The 21,227-nt window shown below is 33.3% G+C and overlaps 1 protein-coding gene across 4 annotated transcripts; it reads left to right on the forward strand.

Annotated features, from left to right (window-relative positions):
• Positions 1-3,641: 3,641 nt before the first annotated feature.
• LOC107873230 (molybdenum cofactor sulfurase-like) lies at positions 3,642-11,324 on the forward strand. Of its 4 annotated transcripts, none has more exons than XR_001675188.2 (4): positions 3,642-3,929; positions 7,098-7,185; positions 9,852-9,989; positions 11,091-11,324. XR_001675188.2 is itself a non-coding variant. In XM_047414824.1 (4 exons), exons 1-4 carry the CDS (start codon positions 9,266-9,268, stop codon positions 11,096-11,098), a joined length of 306 nt encoding a protein of 101 aa, XP_047270780.1. In that variant the 5' UTR covers positions 7,199-9,265; the 3' UTR covers positions 11,099-11,324. The 4 variants fall into 4 exon arrangements, 1 of the variants encoding a protein (XP_047270780.1); XM_047414824.1 differs by lacking the exons at positions 3,642-3,929; positions 7,098-7,185 and adding exons at positions 7,199-9,368; positions 10,304-10,360; XR_007057094.1 differs by lacking the exon at positions 9,852-9,989 and having other exon boundaries at positions 3,710-3,929.
• Positions 11,325-21,227: the final 9,903 nt, after the last annotated feature.

Genomic DNA, 21,227 nt, shown 5'->3' on the forward strand with positions numbered 1-21,227 from the left:
AATTCCATCTAAGAACATTTTATATCGTACACTCCATTAGAGATTAAGGTGGCTAATAGAAGCAGGAAAAAAATTTCCAAGGCTTCATCAAGCATCGAAAAAAGCAAAATTACAACTCTTTTGTCTTTGTATTGCACTTTTGATAAATGTACAAGGGCCACAGGAAAACAACATAAGATGAATAAGGTGAATATGTATCATCTGTTCCAACAAACAAATAGACTACATATCTATTTCAATAGCTGACACATCTGCTGAAAATTATTAAACATATATATGCATTAGTTTCAATAGTTGACTAACCTGTTGCATCAGACGCATTATTTGTTGCAACATATGTCTCGTCTATTTTAGCAAATCAAATAGATCTTCCTACTATTTGAATTTGTACCAACAGATGACCTATATGCTCCAATAGATGAGTCATCTATTGGGACAAATTAAATCAAAACTTTCTACTATTTTAGTCTGTCCAAACAGATGAGTCATATATTGTAACAGATAGGTCATGTGTTGAAAATTATCATAGTGGTTTTCCTCATATTTTAATTTATCCCAGCAGATAATTCATCTACTGCAACAGATAGGTAATCTATTGGTACAATTTAAAATAGAAGGAAGACCTGTTTGATTTGCTAAAACAGATGAGTTATCCTTTTTCATTTTTTGGTATCTTTGTGATTAGTATTGATAATTTTGGCTTTTCAGGTGGATGTCACAATAGAAGATACTGTTGAACAACATAATGTCACAGTTGATAATCCATCAAATTCTTCCAAAGACAAAGAAAAATTAAGGCCTATCAGTCTGGAATAACGGAAGAATTACCCATTTGAAGGATTCAACATCTCGGACGAGACTCCAAAAAATTAACAAAGTTGATCAATGACTATTCAGAATGGATTGCCGATGGGCTATTAAAGCTTCATGTTAGCAGGTACATAAATTACTTTTAAAGATATTTATTTATACAATTATTGTTGTAAAAACATAACATTAACACATATAAGTCATGCAAGAAATAAAATGATGAACACTACAAAGTGAACGAATCGAGTCTTGGTTTTAATATGTTTGACTTTGTTGTTGCATATTCCAAAATGAAGAACTAGTTCTATTTGATGTCACTGCCCTAAATTTCTAGAATGATGAGGTGTAAATGCCATACATCTTACTATTAATACTTTATTTAATTGTATCTATCATCACATAATCTAAAATACTTGATAATATGTGTAGTACATCGATGTCATTTTTTAATATCTCCAGAAGAAGGCCAAGTTGCAAACATAAGAACAATACAAATACATGATATGCATTTGTTTTGTACAAAGTTTACATCAATAATGCCTATGATAGGTATTGTCAACTATAATAGAAAGTTGCTCGAAATGAGAAATACTTAATCAAAATCATCAAAGTTTTAAGAATTTCAGCTAGCTTACCTTGACATTAGGTCGATGAAGTATACATCCCAATCAATTGCGGTGATGAATTCTATTGGGTGTTGGCTGTCACCTTTCTAGAAGAAAGATACATCTGAGTTTACGACTTAATGTCGACAAGGAGATATTCTGTGCCGCCATCTGAGATACAAAAGCTAGCTAAAATATTGCATACTTACCTTGATATAAGTGACTTTTTGGACCAAATGGTTCGTACTGATTGATCGACGATTAAAGAATACCGTGATAAAATGGTCAATCCATTTGATGTAGAATATCTTGAAGGAAGTACTAAACAACCCATTGTTACTTGTAAGTATTAATAAAGTATCATAATTTAGTTTTATTTTATAAATTTCACAACGCATACATTAATTGCAGGATATGAATTATCTAATTTCTACAAACACGGGGATTGTAGTTTTTTTATTGCTGCTTATGCTGAGTATTTGAGCGATGGATTACAGGTACCAAATAATGGACTTAATTCTAGATTACTTCGTAAAAGATACGATACTATTTTATGAAAATATGGAGAAGCAAAATCTCAGAACCATATGCAAGTGACATTAAAGATCCACGACGACCAAAGCCGAATTTTATGGCACCGAATGAAGAACAACTTGTCCAAATTAAATAGATCTACGTAGCGTGAGTCTGTCAAAGTAATAATCTCTCCTTAGGAATTGTTGGCACCAAAACTTAAATTTTTGATTTATTTGTTGAGTAGATCATCTGTACCCATAATAGTTTTTTAACATTTCATTTATTTGTTGATTTATTTCATGTAATTTTTGAAGGCTTCGATTTATTTTATTTTGTGTATGTTATCCTTAGATTTGAACTTAATAATTGAAATAGAACACTAGATTCAAATATTGCAATATATAATGTATCTGTTGTAACATATGACATATCTATTGAAAATTATCAAACAGATTTAGACATATGTTGCAACATGTAAGTCATCTATTGGAAATTATCAAATAGGTCTTTCTACTATTTTGATTGGTTCAAATGGATGATCGACCTGCTGCAACAAATAGACTTAGATATAAACATTTGTATAATGCAACAGATGACCAACCTATTGCAACAAATAAACTATCTATCAGAACAGATAGACTATCTGTTACAATACATAGATAGTCTATTGCATTATAAAAATTTAATTTTCATCAAATATAAAAAATTATCCTGAAATAAAAATTGTCATGGTGTTTGTGTTTCTACATCTTCTTTTTTATATACAGGCTCCAATAATTTAGTTAGTACCCCATAAGCCCAAACCTTTTGCATCCTTACCACAATGTTGTTGCATAGAAAGGTCATTGGGTTGGACATTTCTGTGCCTATTAGCAAACATTTGATGTGTGCAAGTGCGTACGACCCGCATGTAACACTGACTTTATTTTTTGGAAGGTCCCTATCCTTGTTTCGACCTTCAAAATCCCATGTTTGCTACAACACTTTTGTTGGTAAATGATTCATCAGTCTACTTTGCCTCAATAAGTTGGGGAACGATATCAGCAGTGGCTGCATCTTGGTAAAAAAATCTGCCTCATTGAAGACAGACAAGTTGAAGTCATAAACCCTCATTATTTCCTCCTCGAGCAGTATCTCAATAGATAGAAAGTGTTTATGCTCCATGTTCATGACTCCAAGACTCCTCTTTGATTTGGTCCAGTCCTTGCCGTGTGGATATGACCTCTTCCCTCTAATATAATTAATCATATCTTCATCCCATTCGAATCCAGAAACTAACGAATCAAATCCCAGGCCACCAGGAGTTAACGCTAGCTCAATAAGTTCATCGTACCTATCCTTGAAATTATTGTAGAAGTTGAGGTTTATTATCCTATCTCTAGCATCATAAGTATCCGGGTAGGCTAATTGCCCACCCTTAATAAGGTAAAGAATTTCATCAACATACTATGATATAAGAAGACAATTTTTAAATAGGTTAGTAATTTTAAAAAAAGAAAATAAAGTGGAAGCACTATAAGAAATTGCTTTATTTATGACCAACATTTAGGGTTGAATTAATAATATCATCTCTAAAAGTACATATATTAGGATGAGACTATATGTCGGTCTTTAATAGTATATTTTAATGCGAAGGTACAAAATCTAGTCCCTAATTTTTTTTAATTGGTCCTAAATTGTATTTAAGAGCTTTGAGCGGGAAAAACTAATGCCAAATTTTTAAATAATTTTATTTTATTTCACTAAATATACTAATGCACACCTTAATTATTTCCTTTTTACTTTAATTTTCTTAAAGTAGCTCTCTACGTATACTACTGTACATCTTTCAATCCTCAGTGGTTGGTCACAAATTTACCCTAAGCTACATCAATACACACTAATTTTGCAGATTCACAACGAGCATGGGAGCAACTTTGCAAATTGCTTCTTCAATTCCTTGGGTTATTCTAACTGATTTGCCCTAATCTCTGTTTTACCTCTCTCGAGAATTCTGAGGTATGATTTCTATTCCATGTTGCTCTTTTTTCCAAAATTATTCTAAATTAGTTTTATTGTTGGGTTGTTTGAATTACTCTTATTTTTCCTACTTTATTCAATCCGAATCTATCATTTTTTTATTTGTAAAACTTGGTAATTTAGTATGAAATTTATTAATTTATGGATAGTCAATTATTGTCTGTCTATCGTCTAGCTACTAGGAATAGCAATGGGGTGTAGCTGGTGCAGAGTGGGGTGGGTTTACTGCTATATGGGGCATTGTAGGGCAGTCTCCAAGTGGGAGGGGAGGGTCTGGGCGGGGTGCAACAAAGCCTTAGCTTTTTAAAATTGTGGAGGTGTGGTGCGGGGATAGAGTCTCAATATTATAATTCTTTCCCTATTGCAATTTGGATGTCGTACATCTTTATTTTCTTTCAACGTGACGTGAGTTGAAGTAATTTCCTATTGCTTTGCGTTCTCTTTTGAGGTAAGCCACCTGTTTGAGTAATTCCATTAGCAATGATATGTGGTGGTAATGGGATCACTGATGTTGTTGGAAGAAGGTTTGGGTCAACAAAAATCCCTTAAAATAAATAGAAAAGTTGGGCTAGTAGCATTTCCATGTTTTTTTTAATTTCCTGGTATCCATTGGGATACTCTATTACTTCTTAGCCTTGGGATATTTTTATTTGAATTGGGTTTCAATGGTAGAAAGAGTATCTATAGTGTCATTTGTAGCAACTATGGTGAAGTCTCTCCCTATTACTGGAACAGTAGATGATAGCATATCTATTCTTTTAGTAAGCATGGTTGTAGCATCAATGGTTTTTTCTTAGTAGAATGTTCTCATCTTTCCAGCAGTATGTTGTCATGTCATCTTTTAATGATAAAATTTCTTGTGTAAGGTGATGATTCCTTCTTTATCTTCTTGTGGTTCTCTTATGTGTATCCTCAAGTGGTTCGATAATGCCCAAATGTGTCAATTAAAGAAGATAACATAGCTTCATTTAAAAAAAACATGACGTGCAATTTGGGTTTCCTTGTGCTTTAATTTGGGTCTAGATTTTCTTCTTGTATTTATGTGTTTTTGTTATTTCCTTTTTCGGGTTGCATTGAACTGTTTTCCTTGGGCTTTAATTTGGGTCCAGATTTTCTTCATAGTTCGTTCCCTATCTCTTGCTCTAGATTTTCTTCATAGTTTTTTCCGGGATGCTTTGTACTATTTTTGGTTTCCTTCCAACCATAAGTACCACAAAATACAAGCAAGAATTATTGACCAAATCCTTCTAATGGACTTCCCAACTTTCCAAATACTCCAACAGATAAAAAGTTCCCTGGTAGTGCGAGGTACATCACATTGTAGACCAAAAAAGAAAAGGAACATATTCCACACTTCTATAGCAACTAGACAGTGTAAGAATAGAAGATTAATGGACTCAGAGGTGCAATTACACAAGTAACATCTATTATTTAAAAGAAATTTCCTTTTCATAAGATTGTCAAAAGTTAAACAAGCTCCTTGTAAGGTGATCTAGAAGAAACAAGAAACTTTTGGTGGTAATTTAGTTTCCAAGATGAGTTTCCAAGGCCATTGGTCAATCAGATCCTTGTTTGAGCTCAGGAGCAGGTAACTTTCTTTGATAGAATAAGAACTATTCTTTTTGCTTCCCCACTTAAATCTGTCACTTCTTTGAGTGAGAACTAGACTGCTCTGCAAACTCCTAATCGAAGCTATCATGTCCTTAATTTCCCATTCATTTAGGTATTTTCTTAGATGCAAATTCCATGCGTTGTCCTCCCAGTTCTGAGCAATGGTTGAATCTGGATTAGTAGTTATACAAAACAACCAAGGAAACACATCCTTAAGAATGATAGTGATAAGCCATTTGTCTTTCCAAAATAGAAGATGTGCTCCATTTCCCACTTAGAAGATCTACCACCAAGAGAAAGGTATTATTGTTGCCAGGAGGCTAATTTTTTCACAAAGTTTTCGATGAATACATTCCAAATCTCTGCTGATCTGTGACTAGCACCTAGGGGGAGTCCTAGATAGGTATTGGGAAAAGTTCCAGTGCTACAGTACATAATGCTGGACATCATCTCAAGATTTGGAACCACATTGACAGGGTAAATAATGCTTTTCGATATGTTAATGTAGGGCCTAGATAAAACTTCAAAACTCATAAGGGTGAGATGGCTTGAGAAACATAAATTATTGCCCATCAGTTGATTTACCCATCCTTCAATGTGTTTTGGTTTTAACCTTGTAAATCCCCTAGACAAGCCTTACTAATAATGGCTATTTTAAAAAATTAACATTTAACTTGTTAACTTCGGTGGTGTACATTAGATTAGTTAGGGAATTTATTTATTTTCATCTCATTTTTTCTAATTTGATTTCTCTGTGTTTGAGAGCGCTAGTTGTTGTTTCTTAATTTGATTTTATCATAGTTCATATAAAGAAAAATACTTTGATTGGATTTCTCTAGAAATACAGTTTAATTTTGATAAATATATCATTAGTGGTTAGCCTTAACCTATATTCTTAGCTTATTTTCTGAAACCTTACAGGGGTTATTATATAATAGAGTCAATTAGATGCCAATCTTTTTGTACATAATATTCAACAACCCATAGTCTTAAAAAGAAGTTGAATAGCCTAAAATCTATACTAATACTACTAATAATAACATTTCAGCTCCCAAGAGTAACTCTCATTCTCTCTCAATGTCTACCTCACTAATGAGGTAGTGGTACAGACCGCATGCACTCTACTCTTCCTAGACCCCACTTTGTGGGAATACACTGGATATGTTGTTGTTGTTCTCTCTCAATGTCTAAATCCTATTTTCTCCCACGTTTTCACTAACTTGTAATTGTCTTGATCTCTCCACTCCATGCTTTTTAGCCCGTCATCTCTAATTTTTTTTAATCTTATTTTAGTTTTTGTTGAGAACCTTCTTAAAAATATGTTGGTGTCCAATAATTGCTGGAAGATTATATACTAGAAATAGAGATAATTAATGATATTCAATATTTACTAGCTATTGCATCTTAACTATTATCTTTGATGCATTGTTGATTTCTTCTGCAACAACATCTAAGTAGGGTGTATTTGCATTTTATGTTCCAAAAATGTGCAATATTTACACAGTGATTGACCTCAATTTGGGAAACTGTTTGTAGAGTTACCTCGTTTCAAGGAGAAATTGCAGATTGAACTCAAATCCAACTCACATGTCATCGGAGATAAAATGGATATCCAAAATCATAGGTTTGAGCTTCATCTTCACTTCTTTCCTTTTGTTATCAAATACTTGATAAACAAGCTTGCTACATCTTGGTATCATTTAAGTAGTTAAGAATGAAATCATGTAAATCAATTTGTAAACTTTCCAGCTCAGAGATTTATATAGCAATCAAAGAGTCTTTTTTTAAGAAGGTTATAGCAGTCAAAGAAATTTTAAGCAGCTTTATGTACGTAGGTATACAATAACACAATATAGAATCATATATAGAATTTGGATCCTACTAAATTGTATGAGCATCTATATTTTCTCAGACTATTTCACAAGGTCACATGTATAAGATGTCAACTTTCCTTCTATTCTTGAGTTTTGACTTTCTCCGTAGCACTAAAATTTGTACTTTGAAACTTAAGATGTTGATTTTGTGTGTCAAACTTTGTGTTTGTGTATCTTAATTGACTTAAATAATATTGGGCTATAGTTTTATTTTGGGCATCCGTTGAGTAATTGGTAATTTCTTCATTTTTATAGTTGTACTTATTTTTTAATTAGAAAGGCAAAGTTTTATTAATATAGCACGGTTTATGTAAAAATGTAAAGCTTAATTAAGATAGCATGGTTTATGTACAACTGGAGAAGTATTTTTTTAATAACTGTTGTGTGTGGGCTAGCTTGCGCTCACCTTGACTAATTTCATAGGGTGCTAGGTAACTCTGTCCACAAAGGCTAGAACTGATGGAAAGAACTAAACCTATTGTTTGTCTCTGTTGGGAATTGAAACTGATATGTCATGATACTCAACCCAACTTCATTGAACCACCAGGCCACACCCTTGGATGCACAACAAAAATTGTTAGAAAGGAAAAAATAGTGCTCCTTAAATTTGCTCTAATATTTGTAAAGAACCTTGTTGGTAGGCATGCATGTGAGCTTCTAACCACTTAGATTTTGTGGTTCCAAAGATGATTATGGTATATGCATGTATTTATGTAAGTTCTACCATTTACATATTAGTACAATTGCCTTTAATGAATCATGTGAAGCTTATAATTCATAACAATGTTTGCCTTTTAAACTACGATGTCTAGGTCAATTTGGACAACCTCATACAGTTCATCTAGTACCAACTACCTCCCACCAACACAAGTATCAAGTAACTTTTCTACCAAGGCTTAGAAAAATTGTAAAAAATCACCTACGGTTTGTCTCTACTGTGATTTGAACCTTATCTTCGAGGTTTTCACCCATTTCATTGATCACTAGGTCACTCCATTTGGCCTTCGTCGTGTTTTCATTCCAAGGATTATACTCATTATTTTCCTTGTATGTTGGAGACTGTGATTATGCTCTTTGACATATAATGGAATGTCTAATTAAGATAAAATTTGTATATTACTTATCTGAACGAAGATATAGGTTATGAGAACTAACTGTTTTTAGAGAAGACTGATTGTCGAGTTGCAAACTTCAATTTATTAAATCCAAAGTAGATTTTTTTCAAAGAGTTCTACATTGGTACTTGAAGTTATGGGTGGTCTCTTTAATATTGATTGGGCATTCCTCGCCTCTTAAACTAGCTTTAGGGTTGAGTTAGGTGCAAGATCTATTTCTATACATTATATTCGAATTACTTGTCACGTAAAATTGTGATTTAGTCAGTTGCTTTAGGATACTTGCCAAAAGACAAAGGTAAGAGAAAAGAGACTAAAAAAAGAGCATTTGTGAAGGATATCCATCGTTTTAGTCTGGCATGTTCTTAAAATAACTAGTATTATTTTGTGACTGCTGTTGTAGTTCTCGTGGAAATGAATTAGCAGTATCATATTTATGTAAGCACTACCCTCCATTTTAGTGTTCACCACTAAAAATCTAAAAGTAAGGCTGTGGCTCATGAATCTAGTAATGCTCAATCATTTTAAAATTAGTCGTATTATAGCAATGCTCAATCATTTTTCATGTCTTTTAGATTTGGATAGATATCAAGTCTGAAGTTATAACACTGAGGTTGACATATGGTTCAACTAGGCAATTGGTCAACCTTGCACTGTATTAAGGAATTCCAGTTCCCAGAGTCACTCCTACATAGATAAGAATGACAGTCCTAGCATGTGCAGGGATATTGGTGCTAAATTAAATTTTGTTAACGATGCCCAGTTTCTACTGGTATCTGAAGTAAGCATAGCTGAGCTCAACTCTAGGCTGAAATCAAGTATGTTTTCTTATCTTCTCCCTTTCTAGTAGAGAATAATCTCTCTTTCTGGTATTGAACTCTTCTGGAATAGGAACATAAGGAAATTAGAGATTTCACCCAATATCATTGGTCAATTTGAGGATGTTACTCCAAGCTGGATGTATCATAACTTATAAACCATGTTATACACTAATAAGTGGAATAACTTCGGTCCTATTAGACGACGTGGTATGTTTTCTCTGACTAGTATTTGGAACTTTTACCTCTAGTAGCATGGCTTCTACGGCAAAAAAAAAGATTTAAAAGGAATTAAAAAGATAATCCAATTTGCTGTCTATTCAGTACATTATATAATCCCATACCTGAATTTCTATCTGCACAAGTCACTCGCATTACTTAATTTGCTTTCTCTGATGGTGGTTAGTGATTTTTTTTGGAAAAGTTGAATGTGTGAGAAACTAGGTTTATCATAAATTCATTCAATTTGTCCTTTATCTTTAGACTTAGAGAGACGAAGGAGAAATGATGGACACATAGTTCAAGTTAGTGTAATGAGATTTCGATCCAATCTTTTAGCATCTGGCGGTGAACCATATGCAGAAGATAGATGGAGTAAATATTGGAGGCAATTATTTTATGGTGAGTTCTAGCTCCTATAATTTTTGGTATACAATTTATATATAGATTCTTTGCCACAATATGATTATTTACTAGATAAACAAATTGCACAATAAACTATTCAATATCTGATGTTGATGCTTTTACATGTCTATTACTTCTGAAGAAACAGTGGTGAGGATTGAAAGCTTGCCACTGCGTAGTTAGTGGTCATTATTTTCTTGACACTTTCAAGGACATGTGGCTTTCAGTTTGCACTTCTTCCTTATCCTCTTTTCATTTATGTTAAAAGATAAAAGTTTCTCGTGGGTTCGCACTAACATTATTAAGTGTAGTCTTTAGGTGGTTGCAATCGTTGCCAGTGCCTTCTTCAGGGGTCATATATGAACAAGGTAAAACAAGATTAAAACCAAAACACAATCTATGAACATCAAGAGATGGTTGAGGACTCTCTTTCTCTTTATTATTGCAAGTGGCTTCTTCATTCCAATTCTTAGATTGTCCCCTTTCATATTGGTCCCAATCATTAACTTTTCCCCCTTGGTCTTGGCCTTGGTCCCGATCATTAGCTTGCGCTTCATTCCAGTTATTTTTTTGTGTCCCATCATTATTCCAGTTATTTGGTTGTCCCCCATCACCATTCTAGTTATTTTTTTTCTAGAATCCTCTTGAGGGATATCCCATTTTTCAGGTAAGAAACATCCATTATAGGAGACATTGTCTACACAATACCACAAAATCTTGTTCCAGTAGGGGTCCTGCTATATTGGATACGTTAGTAAAAATTGATTCTAACTCATAGATAAAGCAATTGGCAAAATATGACTAAGTATTCATAATGTTAAGCTCCAAAAAACATCTAAGTAGTTTTGTTGATCTAGTTAATGCTTGTATTTTCTCCTTTTTCGTGAAACAAACAATGCAAATTGATAAGAAGCAAGTACTTTTTTCATATTCATCTCATAGTTGGGCTTAGTTTTCAACTTTGTGCACTTGTTTTATCCATGGGCTAAGTCAGTTATCCATTGCTATACTGTGTTCCAATTCTTTGCTTCTTATGTATATTAAATTATATACCAATATATAGTTATTAATTGTCTTTCCAAAATTTTGTTCTTACAGATTTCTGAAGATTGAAGTTACAAGTGAAGACGCAAGTTCAAAGAATGCACAAGCTCATTATTATTTTGCTAAGAACATTATGTAAACTTGACATCAGATTCTAGCTCGGGATGTTAATTGGTTAAGTTTTTTTGCTTAGCAAATATTGAAACTATTGACATCATATAGCTCAAGATGTTATTAATTGATTAAGTTTTTTATTAGCAAATTAATATTGAAACTATATTGACATCATATTCTAGCTAGGGATGTTAATTTTTTTTTTTTTTTAGAAAATATTAAAATTATATTTATCATCCTTCGACATTTTCTGTTGCAATTTTATACTTTGCAATAAAATATGTAAAGGTTAATTTAGGATGAGGCAGCCGCTCCTCTCTAAAGAATAATCTAGGATGGGTTAGATACTCGTCGTAATAGATTAATTTAGGATAAGGTAGTTACTCATTGCAAAAAATATTTAGCGACCAAAAAATAACTACTTTTTAAAGATAAGATATACAGTCTTTAAAAGTGTTTTAAGATGAGATATGTTACCGTCTCTAATGAAATTTAACGACGAGCTAGAGTACTTAATTGCAGTAAACCTTTAGCGAAGGAGGCTGTAAGGATGAGCCGCGACCAGCATTTTTCGGTCCTAAATGATCATTTGCGACCAAAATTGGACTCTTAGGGATTAGAATTCCCTTCCCTAGAGGTTATTTTTCTTGTAGTCAAAGATGCAACAGATGGACCATCTGTTGTATAGGGTTCTCTGAATCTGTTAACAGACTACCTATCTAATGCAACTTATGGAATAGATGGGTAATCTGTTGCAACAAAACTACCACCAGTTGTACCAAAATACACAGTCGTTGCAACAGATGACACATCTGTTGTGTAGATTCTTCTTGATGGAGTAGATTAGAAGGCTAGGTTATGAAAAGTAAACTTACCGTGTCCACATACCACACGTCCATATCTATCATCTTCTTGAAGTCTTGGGTGGGAAAGATATTTATGGTAAAGTTTTTGCGCGTTGCTTGGAATTTATAGTCTTTCATAGAATAACCTTAGGTTTGGTGTCAAGTTCCGCGTATATGTCCACCTTCTTTAACGGTCCCTAAATTTTAACAGCTTTTGGAGGAGGAGGAGTTGCAATTTTTTTGGTTTCATAATTGGGAGTATATGTCTAATTGATTTTTTCTACTTCCTAACCTCCACTGTAGGAATGTATAGCTCACTCACTTTCTTGGATGGTATGACACGTAATTTGGATTTTAATTTCTCGATAGCTTAACAATAGCATCTATTCTTTCAAAGAGTTTATCCTGTCTGTCCATGCAGTGTTTGCATTTTCAATGAGAACATGAGGGTGAAGATGGGTGAGAGGGACAACTATAAGGGTGAGAGGGACAAATGTATGGGTGAGCAGGGCCAGTGTAAAGGGTGATTTTAAACATATTTATTTTTTACTAAGCATCAACATGCTCATCATCATGACTGGCAATAACATTAGCACTAACATGGCTGCCACCAACATGAACAACTCCACCAGCAACACCCCCAGAAGCAACACCTAGATTTGTTACAGCAGGTTGGTCATAAAGAGCCTCAATATTAGTCTGACCTTGCCTAATTGCTTCTCTTATGGTTGTTGATCTAGGCAGTTCCTTCTTTATTAACTCCACCGTTGGGTCTACTATTGTATCAACAAGACCTAGAGTAATAAATGAAGTCATCCCCAATTCCTGCTCAGTAGGCACGATCCATGGATGCACAACCTAAAATAAAGGATAGATACATTTAAATCAAATAATAATTTGCATCTAGTTAGGTAATGTGTTAACACAGACAACTTATCCAATAGATGATCTTTATGTTGCAACAGATGATATATATGTGGCAACAGATTAACCATCTATTGTCATATTACCCATCAGCTGCAGTAGATGAGTAATTTGTTAAGTTAGGTTCAGAGAACCTAAGTAATAAATGGGTAATCTGTTGTGAAAAATGACTCATCTTTCGCAATAAATTACTAATCTATTGCACCAGATGGGTAATCTGTTAAGATAAATTGCAATAGATAATCCATCTATTGCAACATATGAATCATCTATTGCAACATATGAATCATCTGTTTCGATATCTTTCTTTGAGTCAAACTATTTTACTTGAAAGAATACTTACTGCATCATCTGAAGGGTTAAAGAGATCAACCTCCTTAATTCTCGAGTTGCTATTTGTAGCCAACCACCTAAGGATCCTTGAACGAGAAACCTTATTCGAGTAATCCTTGACCTACTTTTGGAGGGGAGGAATGGATTCAAATGCCCAAGTCTAAAAAATTTAAACAGGAAGCAAACAAAAAAATTCATAATAATTATTCAATATAATTATGAACTAACGTAAACGTAAACAAATAGTGATTAAATTTACTATACAAAGCCCAAGAAAAGCCGTATAAGGAGATCGTCTTTGGGGATAGCTTTGTTAATAAATATTTGACTGTTAACTTGTAGCTTTCATATCCCCAGGGATAATTGTTGAATTTCTCTAAATCCTAAGCAAGCTCCAACAAATCATCTTCTATGACTTTGTTGACGTATCTTGCCAATATAACAAAATGGGCAACCCAAACCAAGCATAATTTCTCCTTGTACTTCTTTGGTATGTCTTTATCCTTGAGATCTTCTGACAACGTCATGACTTTGTAGCCATGTCCAACATTATCCAACAACCCATCTATTTTTTCCTTGCGTTAGTTGGTTCTGTTGGGTGGTCTCTTGGATAATGCCTTGCCTTTATTTGATGGTGATGGTTTGACTGTCCTGCTTGCCTTGGACTTTTTGCAGGGTATTTCCTTGATGAGAGGTTCTTTTGGATAATTTCATCTCAAGCCTATCACTATGGCAAACTTTCTCATGCCTAACCAAACCAACATGCCACAGTAGTTGATCCAGATTTCATCCATTTTTTCCCCTCTCTTTCAAATCTTTACCATCCCCCACGTACTTGATCTTGCACTTGAGAAGACCATATACCATGCTCATTTGGAAATGGGCATTGTTGTCCTCAGGCAGCTCAAGAAAGTGTCCAAAGTAGCTTTTCTTAAAAAATTCCTCTAGTTTTTTCTTCTTTATAGTGTTTCAAAATTCATCAAAAGGTTTCCCCAACAGAGATTTAACTAAAAAATCAACAGTTAGTTCTGTAGGGTTATCTATCTGCATCTCAACTTTAAACCTGTCAATACTAATAGTTTTGTTAGGATCATCCTGAGATTTCGATCTTAATTCAAGTCCTATTGGTGATGCATTATCATTATGTTGATCATTATCATCTTTCTCACTTTCTACTTCCTTATTTTCTTGTTATCTTTTTTTTCTTCCTCCTTACTTTTATTTTCCTCACCAGCCTATACGTACCCTTCTCCACCTCCCTCAACATCATTTTCATAACTTTCCTCAGCTTTACTTTTACCTGACTGAGATTGTTCAGGAAGTTCCTCCGAATTCATCTGTACTCTAGCCTTTTTTGTTAGGTTGTCAGAAGTTGATCCACTTTCAATTTTATTTCTTTTGAGAGACATGTTTAACCAACAAATAAGAGAAAAATCAAAGATACATTACAATTGATGTCTACATGATTTTAAAAAAAGGTAAGACAAAATTCGATAAATTTTTATATGCCACATTACAAAAAAATATTTCAATAGATAACCCATCAGTTGCAACATATGAACCATCTGTTCTGATAGATGCACTATCTGTTGCAATAGATGAACAACCTGTTGGGGGAGATCAAAACAGTCTTGCTACTGGTTCGTTTATGTCAATAGCTAAAACATTTGTTGCAACAGATGGGGAATCCGTTTGAAGACCCATTTTAATATGTGTAGTAGATATCCCTAAATATTGAACCACTTTTTCCACCACCACCACCACCACCAATACCACCACTAACACCAATACCAATACCAATGCCACCAATAGCAACACTAATACCACAAACATCACTACCAACACCACTAACATCAAACAACACCAATACCAATGCCACCGCTACCACAACAAAGACCACCACCACCACCACTACCACCACCACTAACACTACCAATGCCACTACCACCACCACCACCACCACTACTAACACCAATAGTCTAATACCTATACCAATGCCACCAATACCACCACCACCACCACCACCAATACCACCAACACCACTAACACCAAACAATACCAATACGAATACCAATACCAATGCCATAAACACCACCACCAACACCACCAACACCTCTACCTACCATCACTAATAATATCAACACCAAACAATACCAATACCAATACTACCAACACCACCACCACCACCAATACCACCACCACCACCATACCATCCTATAATATGATAATAGTCAATAGAATACTGCATAAAAAGTATGATTTTCTTAAGTTCTTCCTGTATTTTTAACATCAAAACTCGAAATTGTTAACCTATTCTTGAAGATAATACAACTAAAAGTCTTTTTTATCATTAATTAAAAAGCCATAACTTTTAGGAAAAATACCAAATGTAGAACTTTTCTCGAACTCTATTACCTGCAAAGAGAGAGAAATTGATGGATACAAGAAATAAAAAGTTGAAAATAACAACTATGTGGCTGAAAATGGAAAGAAAATTGATCTGTTGTGAAGGGTTGAACAATATGTTGAGTATTTATTGTTTGTATAGTTGAGAGAGAAAGAAAAAAGAGAGAACTTGAGATTTGAAATGATGAAATATTTTTCATGCAAATGGATGATATGTATGGGTTGATTTGTATTATGGAAAAGAATGACAAGTTGAAATTTAGTTATTAAGTTTAATTGGAACATTAATGAATTTAATATTAACTTAATAATAATTTGATATGAATCATTTCAACTCAAATTGATCAATTGATGACTTCTGTTAGGATGAATGCAATACCAACATCATGCAATTACAATGACTCAATTGAAATTGTAGTTGAACCTATCAACTCATCCCTAATTTTAGCTGAATTAATTTTGATATTAACTTAATAATAATTTGATATGAATTATTTCAACTAAAATTGATTAGTAGACGACTCAGGTCAGGACGAATGCAACTCCAACAATATGTAATTGCAGTGACTCAATTAAAATTATAGTTAAACCTATCAAACTATCTCTAAAATATGTAATTGCAGTGAATCAATAAATCGTTTCAACTAAAATTGATTAGTTGACAAATCAGGTCAGGACGAACGCAACTCTAACATTATGTAATTGAAATGACTCATTGAAGCTGTAGTTGAACCTATCAAACTGTCCCTAATTTTAGATAAATAATTTTAGATATTTCAAATAATGGTTTTATATAAATAGTTTCAACTCAAATTGATCAGTCGATGACTCAGGTCAGGACGAACACAACTCCAACATTATGTAATTGCAATGACTAAATTAAAATTATAGTTGACCCTATAAATCCATCCCTAATTCTAGATAAATCAATTTAGATATTTCAAAAAATAACTTGATATGAATCATTTCAACTCAAATTGATCAGTCAATGACTCAAGTTAGGACGAACGCAACTCCAACGTTATGTAATTGCAACAACTCAATAAAAATTATAGTTGACCTTATCAACCCATCCCTAATTATAGCTAAATCAATTTAGATATATCAAATAATGTCTTGATATGAAAAATAGAGAACTAACCTGTTGCAATAAATGACACATCTGTTGAAAATTATCAAATACTCATAGACATCTATTAAAATAAATGTTTAACCTGTTGTAATAGATGATGAATCTGTTGGTCACTATCTAACAGATAATGTCATATGTTGTCAAAAATGATGTATTTATTGGAAATTATCAAATAGATAATGACATCTGTTGTAACAAATTAATTATCTATTAGAAATTAACAAATAAATGTTGCCATCTGTTGCGACAGATGACTAATCTATTGGAAATTTTCAAACACATGTAGACATCTATTTTAACATATGACTTATCTATTTTAAGATCTTTTTTTAATTCTAAAGCAATTTTCTGTCCAAAATAAATAAAAAAAATACTAAGGTAGTAAAACATTTTGTTGGATAACTCAAAAATCACTTCCTTGAGTTGTCTTATCTTGTCTTTTCGATGTCACCATCACCGTCTCCTTGTTCTCCTCAAAGAGTTTCACCACCACAGAGGACGTGCTCGTACGGTTCATAGAAGGATATGAAAAAGTACCTATCTGATCTCCTTCAACCACCTATTAAATAATTCATCCCTTTTCTCTTTCTTTCTATCCTCTTTAGGGTAATACCAAACTTCTCCTTATTTTCTCTTTTTTTTTCTCTCCTCCTTCGCTTGAGGATCATTTTGGATCTCAACCAATATATATCTTTTCTCAATTAAAATTGGTGTTTTGATCCCTTTGATTTTGACATCCAAGTATTGTTCACTATTAGATCTACGCTCTCTGCTATTATTCTTGGCTTTTCATCTTCTTCTTTGTTTGTTTCATCAAATTTATTATATTTTTCTATGATGAAAATTGAAATTATAAATATAATATATTTACATTGGTTGTTTAAATTTTTTATTTGCATTTGTTTTTTATTTACTTACCCATTACCCATATTCTATTTATTAAGAAAATTGAAGGAAAAGTGTCTTTTATGTCTTGAATGGAGAACTTTAAAAGCCTTGTTGGTAGTATTGGTTTTTCTTATTTGTTTCTTTATTGTTGATGTTGGTGGTTTTTGTGGTGCAACTGTTGCAACTTATGAATCAATATTGGTCTTCTAGTAGACTCTCTATCTATTTCAACTAATGAATCAACTAATGAAATATCCTTTTGTTGGAAAAGACGGAGCACTTATTGGAAGAAATCAAACCAGTAGAAAAGCTTATTTGATTTATGACAATAGATGACCTATCCGTTGCAATGTATAGGTCAGCTGTTGTAACATGTCGGTCACCTGCTGCAGCAGATGGGTCATCTGTTAAACAAATGGTGAATCTGTTTTATTTATTGAATTTTGTGTTACCTTTTTTTTAAACCATGCAGGCATAAATTGTAATTTTATTTTTGTTTTTCTCTTATTTGTAGATAAAATATGTCTCAAAAAATAAAAGAAAGTGAAAGTGGATCAACTTTCACCCAACCAACATAAAAGGGTAGAGTAAATATGGGTTCAGAGGAATAAGTTGCTTGCAGAAGGAACCACTTCATATGTGGGAGGTATATATTACTGATCATGGTATTATGAAAACACACATAGAGTATACTGATTTTATGAATGAATTTTTTACCGATTAGGCATTAACCATTCAAACAAGATATTGCATTTTATAGTTAAGATTTTTTGGTTTGAACTGATAAGACCGAACAACCAAGTAGGTGGTGTCTATACCCTATTACGGTTTTGCTAATGTTTATCTGTTATGTTAGGAGAAGGGACTAAGTTTTTGGTGGTAGTGTAAAGATTCAATAGTGATTGGACTAATTTTAAGAGTTCAATGGACTTTTGCAAGGCCTCTAAAGTCTTGTACTGGTGCAAACAAAAATAAAAATCAGTATAGTTATTGCCCTGGTCCAAATTTATATGGCTGGATTGCTTGTGGCGATGCTTATACAATGAAGGTGCTTGGGAGAATATCCATGAGGGAAAGGGGAGATGCTGAAGACCATATATCAACTTAGACCTTCTTATAGAAGAAACACAGGGTAGCAAAACGTGTAGCGAATCTAGCCGATGAAATTGACATGAAAAATGAAAAAAATTGAATTTGCTGAAAAATAAAAGTGTATCCAAAAATGAAAATTCATCAGTCGATTTAGAAAAAAAATGGTGTAGTGGACTGGAGCTGTGCACTTTGCTAGGGAACTACGACTAGCTAGCGTGGCATGAGTGATGACCCACAAAGTGCAGGATTAGAACTCTAAGGATGTAGTTTTGAAAACACCGAGGGGTGGTAAGATGGTCAGTTAGGAACAAAACTTAAACCAAACACTCCTGAAGTAAAAATAAGGGATCAAGCCAAGGTTGCAATTTCTAAAGTTAAAGTTGTATCCCAGACTTTCTACTCGTTGTTCTAATCAGGTCAAATACAGTGTAAACAAAAAGGCATGGGATTTTTGCCCAACTTCAGACCTTTTCATTTCTACATCCATTGACCTGACTAGAACCACTAACAGAAGGCATGGGATGAAAGTTAGACTTTATAATAATGCTTTGGCTTCCTTTATTTTTACTTCAGGAGTTGTTGGTTTAAGTTTCATTCCTGACTGACCATCTTTCTGCCCCTCAGCACTAGCCATGCTGCTTTATTAGAGTTCTGATCCTATGCTTTATGGGTCATCATTTAGGCCATGCTAGCTAGTTATAGTTTCCTAGCAAAATGTCCAACGCTAGTCCACTTTACTATTTTTTTTCAATAACGACTGACAGATTTTATTTTTTGGATACACTTTCACATTTGCAGCTCATTCAGTTTTTTCATCTTTCAAGTCAATTTTATTACCCAGATTTGCTAGAAGTTCCATACTTGCTGCGATGTGATTCTTCTTAAACAAGGTTTCTAGATGATTTATGTTCTTCTACACTTTCCCTTTCCTGCATAGGTATTCTCTCAAGCATCCCCTGCTGTATAATAGTGTCCCTGAGCAACCCATCCATATTTGGACCAGGGGAATTTCTATTGGTTTTTCATTCTTGTTTGCTGCAGTGGGAGGGTTCAAAGGCCTTCTCAAAGTCTATTTCACCATTAAAATCGGTCCAATCGCTATTGAATATCTACACTGCAATCAAATATTGGCCCTTCTCAGAATTTAATGTATAAACATGAGCAAAACTGTCATTAAATTGTATAGGGAATTGACACCAGCTTCTTAGAACCCTTCGGTCTTATTAGTTTGCACCTATCAACTTAAGTATAAAATGAAGGATCTTGTTTGAAGGATCAATGCCTAATAGGTAAAAAATTACATTTAAAAAATTATTGTACTTTATGTGTGTTGTCACGATAACCTGATCAGTAATTCATAACTTTCACGCATGAAAGTGGATCCATCCATCTGTATGCACCTTTTTCTTTCTACCCCATCAATGTCAAACAATGTTTAATCTTCAGTTCCCGTTGTGAAATAGTGTATCACACTACGAAGTCTTAATGGGTAACCATCTTGAACATCAAAGGACTAGATACCTATCATGAAAAAATAAGTACTACGTATGTAATGCACCTGATCATTGTAATAGTAAACTTATGTTGTTTGATATGGACTTTGATAATTTTAACTCATTATTGGAGAGTAGATGTTATTATTTATTATATAAAATATGTTTTTAATAACTTGTGCATCAATATAGAGAGGCAATTAAACAGGAACTAAATACGATATAGACTATAAAAAAATAGTAGATTACCCATGTGTTGTAGCAGATAGACATTGGCTGGAAGAACACAATACAACTCATCAGATTGCATTGCATTCAACCAACAGATGACCAAATATTGCAACAGATGGGCCATCTGTTGGAAAAATGAAAAACCCTCTTCTTGCAATAGATGGCATATCTATTGCAACAGATCTGCTGGAAGAACATAATACAGTTCTTACCACTGGTTTGTAGTCTTTGAGAAAATAACAAATCTGTTTCAATAAATGGTCCATGTATTGGAAAAATTGACTAAAAATAGTTATTAATTAAAAAAGAGTTATTGAAAGGGTGAAAATTCATGACTTTTCAATTATTTAATAAATAAAAATGGTTCATAAATAAATAACAAGGAAATATATTATAAAAACAATTTAAAGTAAAAAAAGGTTATTTAATTTTAATTAACTAATGTTAATATTAAATAGGCGAAAAGTCATGACTTTTTTTTTGTTTTAAAATCTTTTTCTTTTGTTTAAATAATCGAAAAGTCACCAGTTTGAATTAACTAGGTATACAGAGATTATTTAAAAAGATGGTCCCCCAACAGATGGTCCATCTGTCACTACAGATAACCCATCTGTTGCACAGATAGACCATTTGCTGTAATAGATGGTAAATCTATTACCAAAGATGGGTTATCTGATGTAACAGATGAACCATCTGTTGTCTTAACTCAATAAAACAAATATTATTAATAGAA

The sequence above is a fragment of the Capsicum annuum genome, chromosome 6 (assembly GCF_002878395.1).
Source record: "Capsicum annuum cultivar UCD-10X-F1 chromosome 6, UCD10Xv1.1, whole genome shotgun sequence".
NCBI lineage: Eukaryota > Viridiplantae > Streptophyta > Magnoliopsida > Solanales > Solanaceae > Capsicum > Capsicum annuum.

Bases quoted from the DNA above. Each gene is read 5' to 3' on its own strand.
- LOC107873230 (XM_047414824.1), top strand. From the start codon at position 9,266: ATGTGCAGGGATATTGGTGCTAAATTAAATTTTGTTAACGATGCCCAG. The intron at 9,369-9,851 runs GTATGTTTTCTT...CTTTATCTTTAG, and splicing joins CAACTCTAGGCTGAAATCAA to ACTTAGAGAGACGAAGGAGA. The intron at 9,990-10,303 runs GTGAGTTCTAGC...TATTAAGTGTAG, and splicing joins TTGGAGGCAATTATTTTATG to TCTTTAGGTGGTTGCAATCG.